We start from the raw sequence: 22,190 nt of genomic DNA on the forward strand, positions 1-22,190 counted from the left end.
CTCTTGAGACTGATGTTTGCGTGGTCTAGCTGTAGTGGCTTTCTCACAAGGAACATGGTATGTTCCATCTCACACATGCTAGCATGCCAGTATTGCTTACAAACGTTTGAGTGAGTAGACATTGCTGTGTCGGAAATAAAGTCTTAATTCTACTAGCTTTTTTTTTTGTAGATGTGTGTCTATGTTACCCTGTCCCTATTCATTGATGAGACAGTCATTTCAAAAGTTTTCTGTGTGCACTTGACTTAGTAGTAATACTAAAAGTTTGCTATCTTCCTTTAGAACTTAATTTGATTTAAAAGACTTTTAAATTTATCTTTACTCTTGTGTGTGTGTGTGTGTGGTGGGGTGGTACTGTGTGGTCGTATGTACCACAGTGTGTACACATGCCTCTCAGGGTAACTTCTGGAATTTGATTTTTTTCTATGAGTTCTAGGGATTGAACTTAAGTCACTGGACTTGAGCAACTAGCATCTTGACCTGATTGAGCCATTTTGCCAGACTTAATTGATTTCTCACTTTTCTGTCCCTATACAAAAAGCTAAAGAGCTGGCAAACATAATTATCAGTAGGACTTTAAAGCATTATATGACATTTCCCAAGATAGTAGTTTACTTTTCAGTATTGCCATTTAGAATACATACTTTGGGGGCAGGGTAGTTGTGTTAGTTCTGTTGGATCTAATTTAAAAGATCAGCAACTTGCCCGTATTTGTCTATACTACACTAAGTCTGTGGAATTATTCTAATGTATTACCTCCAACACCACTGACTAAAGTTGTCAGTTTTGACTGTAGAAAGGAGAAAACCCATTAACCCTGTGTCTGGTGCTTCGAGGATTTGATCTGTTGATCTACAGCTGTCACCTCATTGTGTGTATATTTGGTAGTTCTTGAAGAAATTTTTAAATTTACATATTCATTTTGAAAATTTAACAGAAAGATGGGTTTAAACTGTTTGGTAGTTTGTTTGGGTTTGAACATTTTAATAGTTCACCATGTATACACTTTCTCTGGTGTGTTTGGTCACTAGTGCTCACATCCCGTTGGAGTGTCATGTAATGTGTGTTTTATCCTTTTGTTTATTCCTCTTCACAGCTTTACCTTTAGTCCAAGTGGATGAGAAGGGAGAGAAAGTAAGGCCAAATCAGAACCGGTGCATAGTAATACTGCGAGAGATATCTGAGTCTACCCCTGTGGAAGTAAGTGGTGCCTCCACTTGCAGTATTTGACATTTTCCTGGGATTTTGTTGTTGGTGGTATTTGTTTATATATCTGTTTTTGATAGGACTTGTTTAAAAAAAGATACAATGTGATTCACTTGTAGAAGAAAATAACCATCACACCTTTTGTTCTTAAGACTCCTTTATACATTTAAAAATGTAAAAATAATGATGTTTGTATATTTCAGTAATTAGAAATTAAAAGTGTAATAGGTTTTGATATGCAGTGGGTGGGGAGGCTACATGGTGTGGGTCTTTATGACTTTTCGTCTTCTGTTTTCATCTGTTGGTTTGTTGTTCTTTGTTTGGGCTTAGGGCTTTTTGTTTTTTTTTTTTTGCCTCACTGGATAGAACTCTTTTTGGTTGGTTGAATTTTGGTTTTCTAGAGGCAAGGTCTCACTATATATAGTCCAAGCTGGCCTTTAATTCATGGTCCTCCTACCTCAGGCTCCTGAATGTCAGCCATGTAGGTATGTGCCACCATGGCCAGCCCAAATAGTTACCACTTTTAGTGCTTTCAGGCACCTCCACCTGCAGCCCACCCAGCTTCTTGCAGCCTGGGATAACTAATAATGCCATCCCAAACTAAACAGTAAACTTACTTAAAACCTGAGTTTTTGTGTATGCTTCTTTTGTAAGTCAACTGCGTGATCTTAAGCATGAACTTGGTTGATAGTATCACTTGGTTGTATGTCTTAATGGTTGGACAAGCCTGAATTTAGCCCTTCAGTCAGGTTCTGGTTTTTTCCTTTTGCCTGATTCCTTTGAGAAATCTTGTACAAATCCATTTGTACTGAAAACAACCTTTTTTTCATCTTTGGTATGTTTGAAAGAATCCTGATTTAGAGCTTACTAAAGGCTTTTTATATTTGCTTTGTTTGGTTTGGGGTGAGGAGTTAGTAAAGTTTCTGGATTGGTAGGCGTGCTTTCTCCCCAACACCCCAATTCCTGTATTTTAAACACATTGTTCTCTGGTTTGTGTTGTTTCTGCTGAAAAAACAAAACAAAACAAAACTGCCAGTTTTTCTCTTTGTTCCTTTGTCTTTCTGTGACTCTTGGGAAATTTTCATCATTATAAAGCTTTTCCTTTCTAAGCATTTGAAATGGACATTCAGTAACTATTCTGGTTTTGGTGTCATTTGTATTATTTTAAGGTTAATCCAATTGGTCTTTTTCACTATAAGCAGCTTTTTCTTTTTCTTAATGTGATTATTACTTCAGTGAGTGGTAAAAACTTCAGAAAATTTTGAATTCTTTTTTTTTGTTTGTTTGTTTTTTTTTTTTGTTTTTCGAGACAGGGTTTCTCTGTACCCTTGGCTGTCCTGGAACTCACTTTGTAGATCAGGCTGGCCTCGAACTCAGAAATCTGCCTGCCTCTGCCTCCCGAGTGCTGGGATTAAAGGCGTGCGCCACCACGCCTGGCGAAAATTTTGAATTCTAATAAATATTCTGAGATTCAGCTAAGTTCCCTGGTGGTCTGTGTGTGTGTCGTCCCAACTGCTCAAGACTAAGACAGGGAAGGCTGTTCAAGGCTATTCTGAGACACATTTGTGAAGTGGTTCAGGACAGCCTTTATACAGGGCACCTCCTGTTCTAAGGGTTAAGACAGATTTCCCACTCTGGCTGCCCAGTAAGCTGGCTATAGGGTTATTCTACCTTACCATTCTAGTTGTTCTGTTTCTGGCTAATGACCTAAGGAGAACCCTCCATAAAACTCTGGAGACTTGCCCATCCTGTGACCTGGAAACCCTAGGCTTAGGCGCTCTTGGCCTCTGTATGTTCTCTCAGGGAAGGCTCTCCTAGCCTGCTAATGACAGATGTCTAAAAAGCTTTATATAGCACATGTTTTATCTTTTTACTTATGACTTGTGTCATTTGGGACCATAAATCTGGTTCAACTTAGCCAGAAGCAAAAGTTCAGCTAATATTTCTAGTTTTCAAACTATCTTTTAAAGTAATTTGTGTATTTATTAGCCTGCTGATAAAATGTTTTCTTTCCTCTTCCTTCTCTCTCCACTCCCCTTCGTTCTCCCTCCCTTCCCCATCCTCTTGTTAAGAATCATGTATCCCAGAGTAGCACAGAACTCTGTGTAGCTGAGGATGACCTTCAACTTGATTGGCCTCCTAGCTTGAGTGCTGGGATTACAAACATGTACCGCAGTGCTCAGTTTATGTTGTATTGGGGGTCAAACGGAGGGTTTCTTTATGCACTAGGCAGGGCGTGCAGGCCCTACTGTTCATATTAATTCTAGTTCCTTGTGGGGAAAGCCTTCAGTGATTACTTCCTTCTCTGTGGCATGTGATCGTGGGTGCTCCCTGCAGTGTTTCTGAAAGAAGCTTTACAGCTGCATCACAGCTGCAGCAGAGCGTGAGAGGTGACGTTTTCCTCCTAATTTGATGAAGACAAAAAGCAGAATAACTGAGGACTAATTTCTAACTTCTCTGTTTTCTGTAGGAAGTAGAAGCACTATTTAAAGGAGATAATTTACCAAAATTTATAAACTGTGAATTTGCCTATAATGATAATTGGTTTATTACCTTTGAAACAGAAGCTGATGCACAGCAGGTAAGAATATTCCTCTGCCAACCTGTGAAGTCCGTAGTTTCTCCATGTTCCATCAGTGTACAGCAGAAGTTAGGACATTTAGGTTATTATAGCAACACCGTGTATGTTTTTGTAGCACTACTGAAAGAAGGTCACATTACTTCTAAGTGTATTATGAGTAAGCAGTTGTGGGAAATAAAATCTGCTCTCATATCTGGGGAAAAGTTTTTTTTTTTTTTTGCAAAATGGGAAAAATTGAGCCTAACCCTGACCAGTAAGGGGGTGTCCATTGTGTGGCAAAGTGCTTTCAAAGGTATTGAGAAGTTTTGTGCTCTTAAAGGTGTCTGATTTAGGGGAAGTATACCAAGTGTGAAATTTTGAGCACTACAGACAGAGGGTCAGAAGGAAAAAACAGAAACCTAGAAGGCCGAAGGGTAGAGGCACTGTTGTGTGGCCATGACCTGCCTGGTGAACCAGGTGGGTGAGCATAGTGAAACTGAGGAGCCTCTGGTGAAATGGGGTTTGATAAAGATTAATGTTCTGATAATAGTAGATGTAGGCCTATGTAGTGATAACAGCACAAATATTCCAGTCTCCCGTTCCTTCCTTTTAAGCACTTCTTTTCCTACATTACATAATCTTAGTTTCTAATTGGGGTTAATAGGAGGGAAGCAGTACTTTTTGTATCTGAATTGAAGAGATTTAGCTTGTGGTTCGGGGCTGCTTATATGGTATTTATTAATACTTATAAAGTAACATTTAAATATTTTACAATAATTTGGGGTATAGGTACTATAATAAGGATGCTTTTAGTGATCTGTGACCAAAAGAGGGTCAAAAATCACTCTTTTTAGATCCTGTCTGCTATATTCAACCATATATATCATTATTTGAGCTGAAAAGTTAACTTACAAAGTTAACAGAGTGGTGTAATTTTACCCATAGGCTTACAAGTACCTTCGAGAAGAAGTCAGAACTTTCCAAGGAAAGCCAATTAAGGTAAATAAGACCATTGCATATAGCTTGTTTATTACATGGTTAGTATTCTTAAATGTTCTCATTGGAACATGTAACATCTTGAATGTCTCCAAACAGGCGCGGATAAAAGCAAAGGCAATAGCGATAAACACATTTTTGCCAAAGAATGGATTTAGACCTCTGGACATGAACCTTTATACACAGCAGCGCTATGCTACATCGTTTTACTTACCTCCAGTGTACAGTCCCCAGCAGCAGTTCCCTCTGTACAGCCTGATCACCCCCCAGACATGGTCAACTACACATAGTTATCTTGATCCACCCTTGGTAAGCCTTTTCTTTGTTTTAAATTTACATAACAGATTTACATAATCAGAGAGCCATGTGTCTACAGTTTGTCTAGTGTACAGACCTCAGGTTTATAGTGTGGATTTAAAATTTAATTGGGCAATAAAGGTAGAGTCTTGTGCAAAAAAGTGAGCAAGGCTGTGATCCCTTCCTCCCACCCTCTTAGCATTTCCTTTCTGTGAAGCACAGTACAAGTAAAGGCTCCAGCTGGTGTCCTGCACAGAGAGAGGGACTTGACACAAGGAGTTCTGTCGTAGAGGAAGATGTATTTCAGTGGTTTCAGAATGTCTCACAGAACTCAACATAGTTCAAATACCCACCTTAGGGTTGGTCTTTGTTAAGGTCTGTGGCTTTAATTTATAAAGTCTGTAGTGAGCATGGCCACTTTTCTCCAGCTTTGTGCAATAGACAGTAGGAAACATGGATTCTGATTTGACTTCATTGATGTAATTGAGGTTGTGGTAAGGTTCCGTGATAAGAAAATCAGCCTTGTGAGGTAAAGTTCTTTAAAGTGAGGTCCAGATTACAAAGGTGGATGAGGTCCTGTCTGTAGGCTTGCATCACATTGTTGATACTGATGTAAATGTAAGGAAAGGTAAAGAGTAGGATGCATAGGAGGAAGTGGTCAGAAAGCAGAAATGAAGTTATTAACTCTGGAAGAGTGCATATCCAGAGTGTGGCTGTGGACCAGACAGAGAACAAGTGGGGGTGCTCAGGATCAGGTGTCTGGGTGCCGCCTGCCACCTGTCAGGTAGAGTCGGTACCACTCATTGGTAGGCAAGCAGGGGAGGTGTGATAAAGAGGGAGCTTGAGACAGAGTTTTTCATACTTAAAAATGCAGGTCCTGTTAAATACTGAAAGATGAAGATAAATGTCTATGAGGAAATGAGTATGTTTAGGAGCTGATACTACAAAAATAGATATAAATAGAAAATTCCATTAAACGTACAGCAAGAACTGATGAGCCATTGTATGTACCTTAATCTGGTGTTCATATTTCATGTGAACTTAGAAGGATCAAAGAAAGGAAGGTCTGGCCGGGCGATGGTGGTGCACGCCTTTAATCCCAGCACTTGGGAGGCAGAGGCAGGTGGATTTCTGAGTTCCAGGCCAGCCTGGTCTACAAAGTGAGTTCCAGGACAGCCAGGGCAATACAGAGAAACCCTGTCTCGGGAAAAAAAAAAAAGAAAGGAAGGTCTGAGGATAGATTGTGTGTACAAAAGCACCCAGGTTGCCAAAGATCAGCTTTTATTCTCATTGTAGCAGGCAGCTGGGAACGAGGGTGCTAAGTTGCTTTCATAAGAGTCCTAGACATATGGACTTTGACCTGAATCTTGTAGGAAGTAATATGGAAGATTTCATTTCCTTAAGAAATGAAAATGGGCTGGAGAGATGGCTCAGTGGTTAAGAGCACTGGCTGCTCTTCCAGAGGACCCAGGTTCAATTCCCAACACCCACGTGGCAGCTCACAACTGTCTATAAGTTCAGTTCTAGGGGATCTGACACCCTGACACCTATGCATATTAAAAAATAAATAAATGTTTTTTAAAAAAGAAAAAAGAAATGAAGGTATGTTCCATGTTTTAAAGGTAGCTCTCTAATCATATGTAGAACAGGAATAACAGGAGAGTCTCGGGCCCATAACGCTCCCCTCCCTCAAGTTCTATAGAACACTGCAGTACAAAGTTTGGTATATCAATTTCTAAAATGAAGACTTATATCTATCTCTAAACTTTGAAATGACCAGAGGAAACTACAGGGAGATATAGGCATAGGTAAAGACAGCAACAGTGGACAAACAGGGTGCTTAAAAGTTTCTACCCAACAAAGAAGCAATTGCCATAGTAGAGACAACCTGTACTGGAAGAGAACTGTTACCAGGTTTATCCAATAAAGGCTTCCTACCCAAATACACAATGAGCTAAAAAAAAAGAAAATGGCACATCAGAACAAATAAGTAAATGACAAGTTGGTAAGACAGACAGCTCTAAAAGCAGAGCCAGTGGACCAGTGATCTGCCTCAGTACTTGCACAACCTGGGCAACGGCCTTCATACGTGTGCAGTGGCACGATAACCCCACATGTAAATTATATCTCTCACACAGTAATAAAAGCTTTAAGAAGAAATACATGTGACTAATTTATATATAAGTAAAAAATTGTGCCGGGCATGGTTGCACATGCCTTTAATCCCAGCACTCGGGAGGCAGAGGCAGGTGGATTTCTGAGTTCGAGGCTGGTCTGGTCTACAGAGTGATTTCCTGGACAGCCAGGGCTACACAGAGAAACCCTGTCTCGAAAAACAACAACAACAACAACAACAACAACAAAATTGTACAGCTTTCTTAGCCATGAAGTAAATACAATTAAAAACTGCAAAGATTCCATCTGTTGTCAGGAAGATAAATGGCATGCTGATACACTGGTGAGGGTGCAGGGAAAGGGATTCCTTGTACACGGTTCCTGGCAATATAAATTAGTTCAGCCACCATGGAAATCAGTGTGGACATTCTGAAAAACAACAAAAGTTGTCCTATAGTAGCATCCAGTTTACCACCCATGGCATACATCCAGTGGAATAAATATCCCTAGACAGTAGAGATGTCTGCACATTCATCTACATTGTGAACTATACACAGTGACCAAGTCTTTAGGTGCCTGTCAGTTAGTGAATAGATACAATAGAGAACCATGTGCTAACTATAGAGAGGATCTCTTGCAAGCCACCTGTCAGTAAAAAAGCAGGAAGTAGGAAGTGGGACACTGGCAAGAAGAGAGGATTCTGGCTAATAGTAAGAGGTAAAAGAGACTTGGGGAGAGATGAGGGATGGGCCGTCAGACCTGGAGAGACGCTGAAGTGGTGAGAAGGAAGAAGTGGTCTGGGACTGAAGGAGAGGCAACTAACCAAGTAGTAGATGTAGAATGGTTAAATGTAGGTAAGAGCTGGTCAGGAAATGAGCTAACACTTTTGGCCTAGCCATTTAATAATAACTAATTAATCTCAGAGTCATCATTCCAGGAGCAGGAGTGGGAAAGGAAAAACATATGTTATATATACATTCAGCCATAGAGAAGAACTACATCACATCATTTGCAGGGAAAAAAAAGTTGGATCAATACAGTAAGCAAAATAATGCTAGATCAGACAAGTGCTTCGTGGTTTTCTCACAGGTGCAGCATGAAGGTTGGGGGGTGTTTGGTTTTGGGAGGGTCCAGCGTGGGAAGGAGGGGCAGAAGAGGTGTAGGAGGGCAAGGTAGCCATGACTGAGTACATGTGGAGGAGAATGCCCAGTGAAGCCTTTGCACTGTACAAATGATTCAGGCCAAGAGGAGGCAGAAGGAAACACCTGTCCCTTTTTGATTTCTAATGAGAAGGAAATATGCTTCTAAAAATAAAAATAGTGCACTTTCTGTGAGCAGGGACCCTTGGCTATGTGGTTGTATCTCCCAGAAGTGTTAGAAGAGATCTGTAGAGGAATTGTCCCTTGGCCTCTTCCCAGTAGTGTTCTTCCCCATGTGCCTGCTGCACAGGCGTGCCTTGCTGAGGTCCCCCGCAGTGGCATACCCTGTCACCTCTTGTCATACTCCTTGTCTAGGTGCCTTTTCTGTTGTTTCATATCCAGGCCTTCCCACTTAGGCCCTTTTCTGAGGTATGTTATGTGTAAAATTAGGAGTTTAAACTGGTGTTTTGGTCTTAACAGTTTTGTTTGTTTGTTTGCTTGTTTTGTTTTTTTGAGACAGGGTTTCTCTGTGTAGCCTTGGCTGTCCTGGAACTCACTCTGTAGCCTATACTGGCCTTAAACTCAGAGATCTACCTGCCTTTGCTGGGATCAAAGGAATTAAAGGTGTGTGTTACTACTACCAGAATGGTCTTGCCACATTTCAGTTCTCCTAAAGTTAGGTCTGAGTTAAGTGGCTCTTGTAGCATGTAATTTTCTTTTCTTTTCTTTTTTTTTTCTTAATTTTTAACAAACAACAAGGTATGATGGGTCTTATTGCATTTTGGTGAATGTGTATTATTATGCTTTGTACCCATTAATTCTCTTTTCCCATGTCCCCCACTACTACTTTCTCCTCTCAGAGAGTCGCCTCTGCTTAATACTAGTGTGTTACTACCTCTGCTTTTCCCTCTAAAAGCCCTCCCTCCCCTCTCATGATCTTCCTCCTAGTTTCATGGTCTCTTTCCTGCATCTGCCTACCACCCTTCAAGGCTAGGTTCCAAATATTAAAGGAAATACACAGTACTTACCTTTTTAAGGTTTGCTTTGCTTCACATAATAGGATGGTTCCGTTTCCTGGCTCTTATAAATAAAGAAGTAATAAACGTGGGTATGTGAATACTCAAGGGTGATATAGCTGGGTCACATGGTAGTCTCGGTGTCCAGACTGGTTTCTATAGATAGTGTAAATTGGCTACACCATCTACACTATTGGCTACTTAGAGTTGCTCTTTCTTAGCCAGCATTTGTATCCTTCCCGGCTCAGAAAGAGCATTCCCTGGTGGCTGAGGCTGCCGAGTACCTTTTCAGGTATAGCCGTGGCAGTCAGTGTTCCCTGAGAGCAGAGTAGTGTCAGTTCATTGGCCTGTTTATTAGGTGGATGACTTGGGGGTTGGTCTTTAACTTTAGGTTTCTTCAAATATTCTAGATAGTAATCCCCTGTCTGTTGTATAGCTGGGAGAGACTTTTTTTTTTTTTTTTTTTTTTTTTGGTTTTTCGAGACAGGGTTTCTCTGTGTAGTCCTGGCTGTCCTGGAACTCACTCTGTAGACCAGGCTGGCCTCGAACTCAGAAATCCGCCTGCCTCTGCCTCCCAAGTGCTGGGATTAAAGGCGTGCACCACCACGCCCGGCGTTGAGAGAGACTTTTTAAGCAGTATATTTTTTATGGATTGTGGAGTTTGTCAAGTAGTGGGTTCCTTAAAAGTGTTTTCCTTTGTCGCTTTAATTTTTTAGCCAAGGAATGATATGTTAGCTCTAATGGCTATTGTCAATCAGAATGTCTGTTTCCGGTTAGTACAGAAGAGGACTGCTTAGCTTCTCCCCCCTTCCTGTTTCCTTTTCTCGGGCTGTATGAGACCTGTATTTCTTCAGTTTAGTGAACAATCAAGGGAGGAACTGAAGGCCTCTGGCAGCTAAGTGCCTGGTGTTTACTTGGAAAGTATTTGAACCTGCAGGCCCCAGAGGCAGGGAGGGAGTGACCTCACCCTGCTGTCTTGTTATTGGTAATGATGGTGGTGACGGTGGTGACGGTGATGACGGTGATGATTCTGGTTTTGTGCCCACGTGCCACAGCAAGAGTGTGAAGTTGGTTCTCTCCTTCCATCTTGTGTATGAGTTCTAGAGATTGAACTCAGGTTACCAGGCGTGAACAGCAAGGGTCTTTACCCGGTCCACCCCTCCCGGAGCCGTCTCTGTGTCCCCCACCCTTGGTTTTGATTTTGGTTTTGTTGTTGTTATTGTTGGTTTTTTTTTTTTTTTTTTTTTTGAGACAAGATTTCTCTGTAACCTGACTATCCTGGACATGTACGGACACACACACACACACACAGACACAGACATACACACACGCACGCACACACGCAAACCAATGGAGAGATTTGCCTGCCTGCCTTCTGAGTGTTGGGTTTAAAGGCGTGCACTATCATGCCTGGCAACACTGAGTTTTTAAAAGTGTGTGTCTTTGTGTCTATAGCTGGACACATGCTAGGATATACATGGACCAGTCAGAGGATAAAGGCTAACTCTCAGAAGATATCTCTCTGGCATCCAGGGATTGACCTGAAGTGGTGAAATATGTGGCCCGAAGCTGCTGAGTTTTACCTTAATTTTATGTATTAAGATGTTAAAAACAGTTGAGTGGTAATTAAAATCCTGCATTTAAGCTCATAAACTTTTTAAAAGTGTATTTAGCTCAAATCTTGAAGCTATTATGGCATGTTGTAATTTTCTTTTGCTTTTTTGTTGTTTGTTTTGTTTTTGTTTGTTTGTCTGTTTGTTTTATTGAGACAGGGTTTCTCTGTAGCCTAAGGTGTCCTGGAACTCTCTTTATAGACCTGACTGGGCTTGAAGTCAGAACTCAGAGATCCACCTGCCTTTACTTCCCAAGTTCTAGGATTAAAGGCCTGAACCTATATTGTTGTATTTACATGTTCATCATTTTAGATTATTATTTATAATAATTTATAATGATAAAGAACATTTAAATACAACAATATATAAAAAAATTTATAGTCTGAAATATAGGATGCTGTTTACAGCAAGTTTTACATGAAAGTAAACCCTTAAAAGGGGCAGGGATTGGAGAGAAGAAATCCCTGTTAGAAGCTGTGCGGGTGGCACACGCATGGCTAGGGACAGTAAGAATGTGAGAATTCCTAAAGTTGGGTTTTTTGCTGAATTTTATTAAGGCTATTGAAAATAAAGAATCATCTACCTCTTAGCAGATTGGAAGTAGTTGTACTCGTAGTAGTAACTTATTTAAGCAATTGAGCAGTGCCTATATCCAGGACTCCGTGTTGTGTCTTCTTGCTGTTCTCATTTGGTCAGTATAAGAACTAATTACAGCCGGGCAGTGGTGGTGCAAGCCTTTGGCACTTGGGAGGCAGAGGCAGGTGGATTTCTGAATTCGAGGCCAGCCTCGTCTACAAAGTGAGTTCCAGGACAGCCAGGGCTATACAGAGAAACCCTGCCAAGAATTAGTTACACGATAGGGAGAAAGTTCTTAGCAATAGCCATGGCTTGCGTGCTCGATAGACATTACCTGTAGTAATAATGTGAGTTTTTCCCTTACACTGCAGTTATTTTTAAGCATAAAATGGAATTAACACCTCTGGCAAGAGGAAGACATAATCTGATTTACCTAAGATAGAACAGTGTAAATCCAATTGAAGTGCCTCATGTTTTTACATGCTTGATTTTTGTTTGTTTTTGTCATGTTTTGTTAATCCAGGTAACTCCTTTTCCAAGTACTGGATTTATAAATGGGTTTACATCTCCGACCTTCAAACCTGCAACGTCTCCTCTGACATCACTCAGACAATATCCTCCTAGAAGCAGGCAAGTTCAAAGGTTGCTTTCAGTGCTTATGAGCTTCATGTTGCGGTGTTCCAGGTTGTCTGTAATGAGATATCTGTGTAACCACTCATAATGCTCATCAGAGATGAGACTACCTGATACTAAAAACTGTAATCTAAAGTAAACCCCCAAATGGATGCCAGTAGTAAGGAAGAGATTCTCTTCAGAGAAGGCTTTGGGGGCAGCTTTTACCGTGTCTTTATTCAGTAGGAAGCAGATCTTGACATACATAGTTCACGTTAGCATGTTCATTCTATACTCCTTGATTGCTTTATAACTCAGCATATACAAACATCTCATTTGCAGGAATCCTAGTAAGTCTCATCTGCGCCATGCGATTCCTAGTACAGAGAGAGGGCCTGGGCTGCTAGAAAGTCCTTCAATATTTAACTTCACTGCAGATCGATTAATTAATGGTGTCCGGAGCCCACAGACGAGGCAAACAGGGCAAACTAGAACACGAATACAAAACCCTTCAGCTTATGCCAAGAGAGAGATTGGAACTGGGCGTGTGGAGCCAAGTAGTCTTGAATCCTCTCCTGGTTTAGGGAGAGGAAGGTAAGTCACTCACATATTTTGTCAAACAGATATCATGTACCGATCATGAACTATTAATATTTTAAGTTTCAACTTAGATTTTTATAATTATATCGTAATACACTTCAGAAAAATCAAATAGAAGGCTATACAGTGTTTTCCTTAACTCCTCAGGATAGTCAGTTTTAGAGCAAAGACTTAGTGCTTACTCCCTGTTTTTGTTTTGTTTTTTTCCCTTAAACGAATGACATTTTCTTTCATAAAACTAAGCTGATATTTAGGAGCTGTACAGTTTCTAACCTGCTCTTCCTACATACAGTTTCACCTTAGCAGTTAGCCCTGGCCCTTGAGGTCACTGTCCTGCACAGACTTGGGCTCTAAGGTGTGTCCCGTGGGTTCTGGGTATGCAGCTCAGCTGTGGAGTGCATGCCTAGCATAAACAGGTCCTGGTTCAGTGCCTAGTGCTCCACACAAATTAAAGAAATGGGACTGGAGCTGTCATTGGGATATAGTAGACAGATGTGAGTCACATAGCCACACAAGCCAGCATTTAAATGCCGTTTCTACTAAATTTAATTAGAAACAAAAGCTGCTCTTGTAGAGCAATACCTATTGCCACATTATTTCCATTCTTGAGCAAGTAGTTCTTGGAGTCTTGATGTTTGTCATTATCTAGGGTGATTTCCATACACTGAGTGTAAGCTACTGTACTTCTTCCTGTAGCCTCTACTGCAGCTTCCTTTTTGCTTACTGTCTTTTCTCCTGCTGTTTATACTTCCTCTAAAGAAGTGAGATTAGAAAAGAAACAGGTGGGCTCAGGGTCTGCCCCCTACCCAGTGTTAACTAGGCCTGTTACTAATGTGATGAAGCCTGTCAGGATTTTCCTGTTGATTCCTCTTTCTTGGTACAGAGTCAGACCAAAGGCACACCTCTGAGATGCAGCAGGTGTTGGTCTAAAGCAGCACAATAAAGCAGGTGTCGTGGCAAAGCGAGCCACATAGGTTTTTGTTTAGTGTGCTGAGTGATTCAGAATGTTGAAGGTTAGCATAGGTGTGTGATACCCAAGACTAAGACAGTGCTGTCTATTTTCTTTTGTTTTAAAAGCATATGCTGCTGTTTATTTTATTCACAGATCTCACCCCCTGCTACTGCCTAATTGCCGAGTGGTAGTCTTAACCTTTTGTTGTTCATCCATACCCCTGGAAGATCTGAGTCATTAGTAGCTCTGTCTCAGAAACCATATTTTTGCTGATCTGTACAAAGCAGCTCCCTAAACCATTGAAGGGTGGATAAGGACAGTTAGGATCGTGAAGCTGGCTCATCTCAGGTCTCATCCTGCTTCCAGCTCTCCGAAGTCACTTCCTCCCCTGAAACCCACATCCATCCATCACTGTTGCCCTCTGATGGCCTCTCACCAACCTCAGGTGTTTTCGCAGCACCTGAGATGCTGGGTCCTTTCCAAGGTGCTCAGTTGACTCTCTTTCAGAGGCTTGCTGTTGTCTATGAGTGTTGTTTCCTGTTTTGTGTGTGTGTGTGTCCGGGAAGGGAATAAGCAGGCTATGTGTATCATGTTTATCAACTTTGGGTTTTGCTCGAGTCTCATGTCTCTTCATTTTGAGGACAGTTTCTCTCATTTAACCAGTTAGGCAAGACTGGTTGACTACAGGGTTTCCCTTGTCCCAAATACCCCACAACCAGGATTGTAAACATAGCCGCTTGGCATTTTTATTTTGGAGAATCCATGCCTCTAGTGTTCTTACATATGTACAGACATACATCTTTGGGTGATGCACATAGAGGCCAGAGACAATCTTCTTCTCTCACTCTCCACCTTTGTCTGTGACTAAACCTGGAGCTGACAGTTTGGCAAACTTTAGATCTGCCTGTTGTTCCCTGTGTATACTTGGGTTATAGATAGAGCCATTGCTCCTGGCTTTTATGCACCTTGAGATTCAAACTCAGGTCCTCATGCTTGCATGACAAGCAATTTACAAAAACCATCTCCCTAGACCTAGTGCATGGTTTTTTAAAATATGGGTTCTATGGCTCAAGCTCAGGTCTTGATGATTGGGCATCAAGCATTTTCTGACTGACCATCATCTACCCAATTCCTATGAAGTGCATTTATTGAACACTAAGGCCCAAAAGTTAAAATTATTTTTTGGCCCATGACTGCAGAATGCATGTTGTTAGGTTGTTTTTTGTTTTTTTTTTAACATCTGTGTTTCCATCAGAGCTTTTGGATGGCCAGGTGCATTGTCAACAACCAATAGTAATTGAAAAGAATCATTTACTCTTAATATACATTTTCAGTACTTGCTTAAATCATTCAGTAACCATGTCGTAATAGTCAGACACTACATTAGTCCCTGGTAGAGTCAGCTGGACCATTAAAAGCTTCAATGTTGGGCATTGACTTCTGTAGCTGGTATGTCCTAGATTGTATCTTCCTTCAATGGGAAGCTGTTTGACTTAGGTGAACCCTCTTGTGTGTGCCGGTAGCTGGGTCTTCTAGCTACCTCTCTGCATCCTCTGCCTCAGAGCCTGCTACTTCACCTGTGCTCTGGTGTAAGGGAGATACTTCTTTCCTGTGTGTCACGTGCCAACCTCTGTCAGCATCTACAACTTCCTTACCTCTCACTCCCACAGGACTAAAAAGAGGGAACCTTGTTAGCCATCATTCCCATATCCATCTAGGAATATTGTGGCTCATTTGGTCTTTTGTCTGGGTCGCTGGAATGTCTTCTGTCAACAGGAAGGCCAGTTGGCTCTCCTGTTACTCATGTATTCACTGGCTGATGTGTGATGGCTATTCAGCATCTCTGCTGTGATGTGCCTTCTCCACTCAGCTCAATCATTTCTAGATTTTAAAGAGAAAGACATATGGCTCTTCTTTTCACTTAAACACTTTGTACAGTTCATTTCAATATTTTGTACCCCAGGGAATAGGGAAATATAAAGCTGGTCAGTAAAGTTTCAGACCACATATTCATCTGTTAAGTTCACCATCTTACATAGGTGAAGCTCTTGACATCGCAGAGCAATCGCAGTGGTAACCTTAAAACTCAGACTACCACAAAATACACAATAAAGTTAGAAATATTGCTGATTTTTAAAGTATGGCACAAAGACACAGTAAGTGAGTGACATAGGGGAAATAGCATGGAAATTCTTGCTTGGCTAGGGCTGCTACCTATAAATGCTCATAACCATGAAGGACAGCATGGGACAGGAGGAGAGGATCTCTTGGCTTTCAGTGCACTTTGACGAATTTGGAAGCAGCAACTACCATCTTCAGTGATGGTGGCAGTGTCTTGAAGCTACTGTGAGCACAGGCACCATGGCACAATGGCTTAATAGAACAATGGCCTGTGAGTCATCAAGGAAAAAAGCTCTTCCAGCCATTTTTATACCAAATGGGTTATTGGAGCCTGAAAAGTCAAAAGGGTAGCATTGAGTAACACAGTTAGTGACATCAGGTGACAGCCAAGGATTTGGGATTCTTAAAGACTTGAATTGGGAGAGAAGGGAGTCTGGACAACAGACCTTCTGGGTTCAACAGGTACAGTGTAAAAAGATTGTAAGCTGAAGGGTAAATTTCCTTTGTTCTTCCAGAACTCGGTAATGAAAGCTTAGCAGAGCTGCTGTCAGAGGAAAAGCAGTGTTTGCAGAATCCTTGCCACCTTACAAAGTGAAATAAAGAGATAGGCCGAGCCTGGAGGACATCTTGTTAACCAGTATGCTCTACTTCTTCGGTGACATAGTCACTGTTAGTCTCCCAGCAGTATTTGAACTTCCAAGTAGCTGCTGGAACAGGTTTATGCTTCTACCAGACAGATAATGGAGACTGTTACTGTTTCTCACCAAAAGTGTTATGTTCCTAAGTAGGAACTTAACACTTCCAGTGAAACTTGAGAGAAGCTCGTATGTTCACTTTACTAACAATAGTGAACCATATTTATTGTTGAACCATGAATGGATGTAGCTTTCAGTCCTTGTTTTTGAGGTGTGGACCGATGGAACCAGGATTAATGTGTAGCTTCCTTCTTTCTGCATCATATGGCCCATAGCCAGAGGGTGTATTCAGAAGCAGGAGGGGTGATCTGGATCTTCTTCCTGAAAGACTTGCTCTTCCACTGAGCTCACAGAGCTTCCCGTCCATTGCTTTTCAGAGGACTTGTCACCCATTAACTTTTTCTGTTGGTCTGAAGCACTAAGAGGTTCCCATAGCGTCTTCAAGGCTTCTGTCATGTATCTGCTACCCTTGTGCATGCCAAGGTCAATATAGTAAAAATCTCCAAACGCCAGGTGCTGATTGAGCTCTCTTAGCTCACAGAGCAGAAGCATGCCCATGTGGGGTCCAAAGCATGAGAATTCCCAGTATCCATCCAGTTGCAGATTGAGTGTGCCTGGACTGTCTCCTTGCCTGTCCCTGTGGGCTGCGGCCTCTGGCTGTGTATTCACTTTGCAATCACTTTGTGAGGGATGGGCACAGATAACGTGTTCCAGGACATCCTGCCATTACAGGATTACTGCACCCAGTAGGTTCCTAGTGGGCTATCAAGGTGCTCTGAAGGCAGTAATACTTTTTGTGGGAGGCCATAGACTGGCAGAAAGACACTTGTCAGGTAGCATTGTTGTTGCTACACAGATACCTGAGGGAAGCCAGCCCAGTGATGAGCCTTTATGGTATCTTGAGGCAGCAACTGTAATACAGGTGCTCACAATGGACTCACATGCCCAAAGGCCTGGTTACTGGGACCAAGGGACATATTCCTACAGGTTGCTGCTCATGCCCACCTTTGTGGCACATAGCTCGTCTCTCCTCAGGCATTTAACCCCTACTAAGCTAGCCAGAGGGTCTGTAGAGCAGTCCTCAAGCTTATTATTCTAGTAAAAATAGAAAACAAAAAAGAATAGAAAAATGTTAGGAAAACCATTTTTTTTTCTATAAAAAATTCTCTTTATGTTTATATGATGAATCTCCTTTGGAGAGTCTGTTCAGATTAAATAATAGAAGAGATAAACAAGTAAAAATAAAAAGTTGAGAGTCATGTGTGGCTTGTTAGGCCACACACTCATCCAGGATGCTATAAATGTTGATGCAGTGGCTCACTGTGGAGCTGCAGGGCACAGACCTCAGCCTTTCTGCCCAGGGTCTGGCTGCTGTTGGTGGGAAGGCAAGCTTGAACTTTAGGGACCCCTTAAGGTTTAGAGGTTCTTATGTGGCTTTTGTAGTAAGGATTAATTATAGTTTTTTTACTCGTGTTTTAAATAGCTAACCTATATAGTTTAGTGCTAGATTTTATATTATATATATCTTGTCATTCCAGCTGAAGGGATTTAAACATTCAAATCTTAGAAATTCTAAGTAGCTACTAAGAATAACTATTTTTCTCTTTATCTTTCTCCATGTCTTACTTAATGATTTCCTTTGAACATTTTGATTTGTTTGTACTTTTGTTTAAGACCGTAAGATCATTTTGTTATATGATACAGGCTGACCATGAGCTTTTCAGCCTCTTGCCTCGGCCACCCCAGTGCAGGCATGTGCTGCAATGCCTCGGCTCCCACTGTGCTTTTCAAAGTTGACTTTTAGAATCAGAATTTATTCATGAAAGATTAAACATATTAAAGACTGGTTGAGTTGGTGCATGCTGCTTTGTATATGCGAACCAAACAAAAGCTTTGCAAATTTTTCAAGTGAGGGGAAAAATGATGGTCTTTTGCTTTCTTCTAGGAAAAATTCCTTTGGCTATCGGAAGAAAAGAGAAGAGAAGTTTACAGTAAGTATATAAAGTGTGTGTGTGTGTGTGTGTGTGCGCGCGTGTGCGCGCGCGAGCACGCATACTCACACAAGCTCACTAATGTATGAACCCATCCACTGGAATACATAAGAGCCAAAAGGAGACTTCAGGTGTCTATCACTCAGTCTTATTGTTTTTAGATAGTCTCTTATTGAACTGGAAGCCCCCTGTTTCAGGTAGGTTGGTTGCCAGTGAACTCCTTTGATTATCCCGTCAATGCTAGGGTTCCAGACATCCAGCTACATTTTTCTTTTTACATGAGTTCTAAGGATTTAAACTTGGGCCCTCATGTTTGTAGAGCAAGCAATCTTACTTACAGAACCATCTCTTATTCCCAAAGGGATATCTTTAAGACATTTAAATATAATAGATAGCAAACATGAGCACTATTTAAGTGGATTAAGACTGAGATATGAGGAGGAACCATGCAAAGAACTATAATGGGGTAACTATAATGGGATTTTTAAGCAAGAGCTCTCCTCCCAACCACTGGGAAACATCTAAGACTCGAGAGTAGATGCTGAAACCTTGGCTAATAGTACACATCAAGTTTGTTTGGATATTAGATGCAGTAGCCAAGCTAGCAGAAGCCCATCTTCCCTCTGCAGCACTGTGAGCAGAGGCCTCATTTATACCATAGATCTTAGCAGCCTAGGGGTGTGGCTGTCTGTCTTCCCATTAGAGAGATCCAGCATCCTTTTCTCGGCAGGAAGCACTTTCTGGCTTCACTCTTACTAACATTTTGGGAGCCATTGAGGTATGGGTTACTTTTAAACAAGCTCTGTGCGATCACATTTGATCTGATCACCAAGAATGCTACTGAAAGGGCGGTTGTAAGGGCTCATAGCCTGGCGAACTTCAGCTGGAAGGTTATCAGTACAGCCTCTGTTTGGTTTGTCGCCTTAGATGCGTTACATCTTTTAACTTGCTTACCTTTTGATTTTTGTAATTGTGTGTGTGTGTTTGTGTGTTTGCATGTGTGTATATGCACAGCTCACATGTTTGGCCCATATATGAATGTCAGAGGACAACTTGTATGAGTGGTTTCTTTTTTTCTTTGTACTGTGTGGGTTCCAGGGATTAAGTGTACGCCCCCAGGCTTGGCAGCAGACATTTGTCCACTGAACCCTCACACTGGCCTACTGTTTACATCTGAACTCTGACGTTATTGTTTTCTAGACTCTGCTCACAGTTTATCATGGTGGCCTAAGTTTTAAGTTAGTTGGACCCTAGAAATTATTTGTGCAACATTTATAAATTTTGGGGCGGATGTGAAAGTTGGAAGATTCTTTGCCTTGCTTTCTACTCTTGTCACTCCACACTTGTGTGACCTTATGGGGTGTTGCTGTGTTGCAGAGCAGTCAGACGCAGTCTCCAACACCACCAAAGCCTCCATCGCCGAGCTTCGAACTGGGACTGTCCAACTTCCCCCCATTACCTGGAGCTGCAGGCAATTTGAAGGCAGAGGACTTGTTTGAAAACAGGCTTTCCAGCTTGATCATAGGATCTTCAAAAGAAAGAGTAAGCTATGTGTTATCAGTTGCTGATGTTTTCTAAGCACTGATTTTGTACCAGGACTTGACCCAGGTCCTTCGCACACGTGAGAAGGGAGGGAGAGGTCTGAGGTCTGGGTGATAGGTGGGACCAGCTCAGCCGTCCTTTCTCTTGCCATCTGCTGGGGTTGCCATTGAAGCCTGTGCAGATGCCTAGATCCATTTTTGTTATTGACATTCAGAGACTTTTTGTTTCACAAAGCACAGAATGAGACACAGAAGTCTGAATTAGAGCAGAAATCAGACTGCGGTAATCTACACAGTGTATGTAGGAAGAAGCTTAGGCTCTCTCTGCTGTGGTGTAGTGGCTTCAGGTAAACTCTGGGCTGCAGTGTGGTCTTTCACTACAGTCCTCATCTCAGATTCCTTTCCAGGACGACTTCTGAAGGACACTTAGCTAGCAGGTTGGAAATGGGATTTGTCCCTCTGCCGGGGTCAGTGTTTGAAGACAGTGGGACATTTAGAGAAATTACTTTCTGCCCAATTACTAAAGTCTGGCTGAGTGCTAGGGGTACACACAGTGGGGGGCTGTAGGATAGTCCTAGTTCCAGGCATCCCTTCTGCTGCATGGTAGGCTATGGCTGCACGTCAGATATCACATCTGTCTTTTCTTTAGAGGGTGGGACACCACCCTACGCAGAGTTAGAGCCACAGTAGTGGCTGCCGTAATACTAGGGCAGATGACTTTGCTACAGTAACTTGAGATTAAGGTCAAGTAAAAGTTGAATCTCATATTGGGGTAGTAATTGCTACTGTTTTTAGCATGGACACTGTGTTTCCCAAGATCCTATCTTTTTTAGTAAGGGTTACATGTTAGAATTGAGATGTCTTAGATATTGTAAGTCTTAACATTCACCTAATAATATCCAGTTGGCTTATAAAACAAAATTATCATTTCAACAGTCATGAAGTCTTGCTTTGAAGCATGTCCTCCTCCCTTAGTGAAAAGTAAGAGAATAATAGCAGGCCTCCCAGCCTCCCAGACAGCGCTGCTCTGAATGTACTTGAGTTTCTGTAAGAAACAGTTATTGCTTTCTGAAAGGCTGTTTTGATTCTGTGGCCAAGTTACACAGTCTTCACTGCTGCCAGTGGTGATACATCTGCAGGAACTGCAGAAGACTTGGGACATTAGGCCACTTTGCAAAGTGCCATATGTATCTGTGTTAGAGCCAGTGTTTAACACAAGCTGAATCTGAGCACACGTTTGTCTTTTGTTTTTGTTTTTGTTTTTGTTTTTTTTCGAGACAGGGTTTCTCTGTATAGCCCTAGCTGTCCTCGAACTCAGAAATCCGCCTGCCTCTGCCTCCTGAGTGCTGGGATTAAAGGCGTGCGCCACCACGCCCAGCTCTGAGCATACTTTTACAGATAGAAAGCCATTAGCTTCCTTGTGTTAGGTTTCTTTCACTTGTGTAGTCATAAAAAACCTGGTTCTCAATCCAGCAGAGCCCCTGTCCCCCTCCCACCACCCCCACACCCCAGGCAGAAGTGTAAGTTGTTCATTCTCCCAGAGCTGCAGCTGCAGCTACTTTATTCCAGCAACTTTATTTTACCTTTGAACTTTCACCTTCTTTGAAGAGAAAAGCAGTTAGTAAATTTTGTCTTTTTGTATTTAAACTTATAGCCAATTACTTAACTTGTCCTAAAATCACGTGATGGGTTAATGACATACCATGTGTACACTTGTATGAATCACGGCTCCACTAAGCAAGTCATTGATGGGGTAATGTCTGATTCACTCAGGTCTTAGCTTAGTGACCTTTCCTATTAAATTGGGTAAAGCAATTTTGTACACCTGCTTCCAAGGGTGGTTTGTGGATTCTCATGAGAGCTCCTATGGGTATCTACCTCCCACCACCGGACACTCAGATTTATGTAGGCGTGGATATGTCAGTCTTTGTTTTGTATTAGTTACAAGTGTGAATCACAGTGTAATTTGGTAATTCCACCCCAGCTATGGGGAGCCCTGATATGTCAGATGAGTAAGGTGTGTTTGGAAGCTGTTCACTTAGAAAGACAAGCTTACAGGTAATTATAATGCATTTGCTGAGAGCAAGAAGGCTGAGCGCTGTGCAGCCAATGACAGACTCAAAATGTCATTCTGTTTGCTGGAGGTTTCTCCTGTGTCTC

The 22,190-nt window shown here is 41.7% G+C and overlaps 1 protein-coding gene across 6 annotated transcripts in view; it reads left to right on the top strand.

The window, feature by feature from the left end:
- Larp4b (La ribonucleoprotein domain family member 4B) overlaps positions 1–22,190 on the top strand; it is a 78,193-nt gene that overhangs the window by 53,090 nt on the left and 2,913 nt on the right. For 4 of the 6 annotated variants that reach the window (XM_029547315.1, XM_021215490.2, XM_029547312.1 and 1 more), the window contains 8 exons: positions 1,097–1,200; positions 3,677–3,787; positions 4,712–4,765; positions 4,862–5,071; positions 12,042–12,148; positions 12,473–12,724; positions 18,444–18,489; positions 19,867–20,031. In XM_029547315.1, the coding sequence (XP_029403175.1) occupies positions 1,097–1,200; positions 3,677–3,787; positions 4,712–4,765; positions 4,862–5,071; positions 12,042–12,148; positions 12,473–12,724; positions 18,444–18,489; positions 19,867–20,031 (1,049 nt within the window). The remainder of the gene's footprint in view (positions 1–1,096; positions 1,201–3,676; positions 3,788–4,711; positions 4,766–4,861; positions 5,072–12,041; positions 12,149–12,472; positions 12,725–18,443; positions 18,490–19,866; positions 20,032–22,190) is intronic. The other 2 variants (XM_029547316.1, XM_029547314.1) reach the window with 1 other exon arrangement.

The sequence above is a fragment of the Mus pahari genome, chromosome 16 (genome assembly GCF_900095145.1).
Source record: "Mus pahari chromosome 16, PAHARI_EIJ_v1.1, whole genome shotgun sequence".
NCBI lineage: Eukaryota > Metazoa > Chordata > Mammalia > Rodentia > Muridae > Mus > Mus pahari.